Source organism: Limanda limanda, chromosome 13 (assembly GCF_963576545.1).
Source record: "Limanda limanda chromosome 13, fLimLim1.1, whole genome shotgun sequence".
NCBI classification, from domain to species: Eukaryota; Metazoa; Chordata; class Actinopteri; order Pleuronectiformes; family Pleuronectidae; genus Limanda; species Limanda limanda.
Window position 1 is genome coordinate 1587876 of NC_083648.1, and position 5445 is coordinate 1593320.

General features: G+C 46.2%; 1 protein-coding gene across 2 annotated transcripts in view; it reads left to right on the top strand.

The window, feature by feature from the left end:
- kcnq3 (potassium voltage-gated channel, KQT-like subfamily, member 3) overlaps positions 1–2468 on the top strand; it is a 46355-nt gene extending 43887 nt beyond the window's left edge. Inside the window, exons 12-16 of one of the 2 annotated variants that reach the window (XM_061084713.1) lie at positions 546–677; positions 768–863; positions 944–1031; positions 1794–2051; positions 2094–2468. In XM_061084713.1, coding sequence (XP_060940696.1) covers positions 546–677; positions 768–863; positions 944–1031; positions 1794–2051; positions 2094–2468 — 949 coding nt within the window. Of the gene's footprint in view, positions 1–545; positions 678–767; positions 864–943; positions 1032–1793 lie in introns of both variants that reach the window. The other variant, XM_061084712.1, reaches the window with a different exon arrangement.
- The last annotated feature ends 2977 nt before the right edge of the window (positions 2469–5445 follow it).

A 5445-nucleotide genomic window follows, 5' to 3' on the forward strand; every position in this document is an offset into this window, starting at 1 on the left:
TGATCCTGCTCCATAGTTTTAAGATATTCTCTCAATACACATGTTCCTTGAAGTCCACCTGGAGGAGAGCATGTGCAGGTGGCACCCTGGTGACGTAGTGTCCTCATGGAACATCTACAGGAACATCTACAGGAACATCTGACCCTTGTATTTACCCTCTGAAGATAAGGTTTAGGTCCTGTGAACATTTACGAACTCGCAGAGGTGGAAGGTTTAACTCTAGTTTGGACGGATCGAGTGCAGGTTGTCCTTATGTCCAATGAAGACCATTTGGCCTACAGACATCTGGTTGTCTTCCAGCTGATGGGCGTGGCCACAGAGACGGACATCTTGACGTCTTCCACCACAACTAGCTTCTGAATAAACTTTGACGTCTATTTGTTTGTCCCAGAATGCATTGCTCAACTCTTGACTCGTTGTTTAAGTATTGCAACATGAAGCTGTCGTGTAATACGTTAGAAAAGAAAACAAGATCGCCCGTGTATTACAGTATATTCTGTCATGTTAATATCCTCAGTGGTGAATTTGAACTCTCTGTCTCACAGGATCATGCAATTCCTCCTGAACAAGAAGCGCTTTAAGGAAACTCTGAGGCCTTACGATGTCAAAGACGTGATCGAGCAGTATTCTGCCGGACACCTGGACATGCTCTGCAGAATCAAATACCTGCAGACGAGGTCGGCTGCTACATCACAGACGTCTCATATTGTGTGAGTGAGATAAATGTCTCCTGTTCCTCGGGCTCATCCTGTTTCTCTTCCTTTAAGGATCGACATGATTCTGGCCCCTGGACCCCCCCTCACCCCAAAACACAAGAAAACTCAGAAAACGCCCTTTGCCTATCCGTCGAGTCAGTCTCCCAGGTACCGGCCCACTGTTCTGTTTGTTTGTCTTCATCTAAAGTCTGTTGAGTCCACATCTCCTCAGTGCTCCTGTGTTCCAGGCACGAGTCCTTCATCACCAAAGCTGCCTCCCTGCCGGACGCCGACGACCAGAGCATGATGGGTCGGTTCGTCCGAGTGGAACGACAGGTGAGGAAATGAAAAGCATCTGTTGACTTGAGGCTGTTTTCCAGCCTTACAGGTGTGAAACCAGAAAGGTAGACATGTATAAATATAGTATATATATCAAATATTGTGGGAAGGACGTCCCAGGTGTTTGGAAGTTCAGCTTTAATGTGATGCTGTTGATCTATTTCCAACTTGACTCGTCAGAACATTGATGACATAGATATATATATAAGGCTAGATGTCTCGGCCAACTTAGTCCAACGTCCGCACATGGCGGCCATCTTGCTACAGGCGGCTCGCCCACCCATAACATTGTGTCGGTAGTGGTAAATAACCATAACTTGCTCAATTTTCTACAGAATTTTAAACGGTTTGGTTTGTTATAAACGTCAGAGATGAAGTTATGACACTGCATACTTATGAATAATTATGTTATTTTCGAAAAAATTGAATAATTTATGTAGTGTCATAACTACATCTCTGACGTTTATAATAAACCAGACCGTTTAAAATTCGGCAGAAAATTGAGCAAGTTATGGTTATTTTAAAAGTACGAACCACTACATCACAATGTTATGGGTGGGCGAGCCACCTGTAGCAAGATGGCCGCCATGTGGTGACGTTCGACTCCGTTGGTCGGCAACGCGGACGAGACATCTAGCCTTATATATATATATCTATGATTGATGGTACAGAGTCCAAGATGGTGGACGGCGTGGTATTCGTTTGACTTTTCACCCCACAGGTCAGTTCTGGTACTACAGTGTGTACTCTGTGTCTCAGGTGGAGGACATGGAGAAGAAGTTGGACTTCCTGGTGGACATGCACATCCAGCACACTGAGACTCTGCAGGTGGACTCTGCTGGCTCCGCCCACATGACCCTGGAGACCTGCGACCCGACGGCGACCGGTCCGATCCGACGCGTCTTCTTCAGCTACGAGCAGGCGTTCCCACACATGTCGTACAAGGGGAATCCGTACTGTGGCAGGGGAGGAAGAGGAGGCGGCGAGGGGAGGGGCTTAGGAGGAGGAGGAGTCTGTGTTCCTCCAGATCCTCAACCCCCGACGTCCCACCTCTACCAGCGCACCCCCCCGGCCGCCGTCCCCACCTACGCTGAGCGTCCCACGGTGTTGCCCATCAGCTCCCTGCAGGACTCGTCAGTGGGGGGGCTGGGCAGGACCACAGGGGGGCGGGGGGGCGACTCCCCCCTCTCCATGCTGTCGGTGAACCACGAGGAGCTGGAGCGCTCGCCCAGCGGCTTCAGCGTCTCCGGGGAGCGGGAGGGGGAGGAGGGAGAGGAGCTGTCAGCGGGGGGGCGGAGGAGACCCCGGCCCAGCTACCTGGCCGAGGGGGAGACGGACTCGGAGTCGGACCCCTTCACGCCCAGCGGGGGGCCCCTCCCCCTCTCCTCCACGGGGGAGGGGTTCGGTGACGCTGTGTGGACCACGCCCCCCTGAGGGAGTCACGTGACTTCACAGGAATCCACGACTCTGAGTTTAGACCTTGAATCCAAACCACGCCTCTAAACCCAAATCAGTTCGGGTCAAACCTCTGGATCAACCTGGAAGCAGGTGGGTTGGTCCACTGCTTCAAGGTCGAGGTCAAAGGTCACCGACCTTCAGAGGCCACAGACGATGTCACCCACCGACCCAGCAGAGCCGAGGCGTGCAGACCCCCCCCCCCCCCCCCCCCGAGAGGAAACCCGACCGTTTGTAAAGCTCAGCTCTGTACAGCGCACTCTTTCGCAAAGATTTAGCTAAATTAAAAAGAACATTAATATACAAACTATATTCACCCGAAAGCTTTATCGCTGCGAAGCCAGCCGCACTGCATGACACGCATGCAACTGTTAGTGTAGACACTGTTCAGGACGTCAGGGAACGGAAAGGACATCGGACGGATACTTATACTTGCTATGCCATTTTGTAACACTTATTTTTTTATATGACAACATTTTCATTGTGTTTTGCATGGTTTGCATGATAATGCACCATTGAAGGGGTGGGGGGTGTTATGGCTGGAGCGTGATACGAGAACCAAAAGTCTCCTGCCTCTTTGTTTTTGTACGTTGTTTGGTGTGTGTGTGTGTGTGTGTGTGTGTGTGTGTGTCTCTTTGTTTTCTCACCACCGTGCTCTTCACTTGTTTTTCACCACTTCATGAATCCAAACTTTCCACTTGAAAATCACACAAAAAAAAATGAAATAGACAGAATTTAAAACGTTAAATCTCTGCTGCTTTGTTGGTTAATGAATTCAGGGATATATACCACCTGTCGGTCTTTAGTTCACAGAGATCTCTGAGCGTCTGGACGGCTGAATTCAGTTCATCACGACTTGACTGGAATCAGATTCATGTGATCGAGGAGAAACAGCAGCTGAGGTTCCCAAAGTCACTTCAGATTCAACTTGTTGTGTTGTTGATCTGGTTGATTTGCAGTCGTTGTGAGTTTATTCCAGACACACACACCATCTTTCACCAATAGACTAGTGTGTCTGCTAACCCTGTCCTGTGCTCTGATTGGCTGTAGATTAATTTACATAATTAACAGAAGACGAGTCACAGCAGGCAACGTATTGAGCCTCTCAAATCTTTCACTCTCAGATATTGGCGAATACCAATTGACCGAAGTCCCAGGTGATATATAAATACTGCCGGCTCCACAATGCCATTATTATGAATTCATATTATTAATGTCGAGATTTCCAAAAGAGCAGCACATCCTTAAAAATTCAAAAGATGGAACATCATGTGCTCTTTTGGTCTTAATATTTTGTCGCTCACTGCTGCTCTAAACTTTCCAGTCATGAAAGTGACACTGAAATCAGCCGTGTATTGTAAAGTGACATGTAGAGATACTCGTAGCTGATTGGCTGCAGGAGATCACGTATAGACCTAAACTGCTTTTACTACTTTAGATTTAGGACGACACTGATACTGAATGTAACCTCTGAAAACCAACTATATCTACAAACTTGAATTATTACACAGTTATAGCATGTTCAAGCACCTTCAGAGTCAGCTGACGTTTACAGAGGAGCCTCCACACCGGGCTTCAGCTCCCACCGGGCTCGTGTCCTTCAACATGAACTTCCACCACATCGGTTGGTTCGTGATTCGCAGCAAATGTTACGTTCGAGCGCAGCGGCAACAGCGGTAGTTTGAAGGCTAACGCGCAAGCTAGCATCACCCGGTTAGCTCATGGTTAATGGATGTTTCCATTAGCTTTTGGATCATTGCAGACGATACGTTTATTTCGGGAACATCATCTTCAAAAGTTTGAAGATAAAACTGCCAGAAGGAAAAAAGCTTTTGAGAGACAAAGGTCACATGATACCAAACGTCGCCACGACTAAGAATTTATTGATCGATTTTCATCTTTGTCCTGAAAACGTTTCGAGACATTATTTCCACTGAAGGAACTCGTGAACGTGAGGACGCTGGAATCAGACGCACAAAGATTATAACTGTTTTCCAAGTTTCCCGTTGTCTATACGTCTTCAGCTCATCGAAAATCTGTCGACTCCTAAATTCAGACATAATCAGAGATATGATGTTTGTTTACATCACGTTCACATCATCTGTTCTTCCTGCGTCGCCCTCGGGTTTAACTCCGCCCGCCTGGTGATCCAAGCAGGATAAAACAAGCGCTACATCATCCTAGTGAAACCCGGTGTGGAAGCAGCAATAAGTAAAATTGTCAAGGTGAACCAAACACTTATTTACTTACTTATATCGTTATTATCTACTTAACTACTTGTATTCCAGTTACTATCATTACTTACAGTATCGACTGAAACCGTTCAATTCAACCACCAGGGGTCAGCACATAGAGATCCAGAGATCAGGATGATTTATCCCTGTAGACGTTCATTCATTGTGCCTCTGAAGCAGGAAACATCATCACCCACGTGGTCATTCTGTATTTAATGTTCCATCGTCTCATCCCGATCACACACAGCAGATCAGTGACCGTCGATCTCACAGCTCCGTCTTGCTTTGTAGTCCAGGCAAAGTAGCGTTTTCCGACCGACTAATTGTAAAAGAATTTACAAATAGGCTTAATTTTTTCCTTTACTCCTACCACAATAAAACTTTACATAGTAAAAGTATTTATGAAAAGTAACTTTTTTTGTATTACAAGTTTCTTTTGAAATGAATTTGACAAGCACATGAGCTGGGTGTATTTTGGGCATATTCGATGAGTGTATAGCTCACTTGCATATTCAAATACATTTTCAAAGAAACTTGTAATACAAAAAATGTTACGTTTCATGGTAACTTTCATTGTGTAAAGATTCATTTTGATAGGAGTAAACGAAAAAAATAGTCTTTTTGGGGTGTATTGTTGCCGGGCCTTATTGGCACATTGATGAGAATTAAACATGTTTCCTCAACTAGGATTTCTTCGGACTTTTAGTATGTTGTTCTGGACA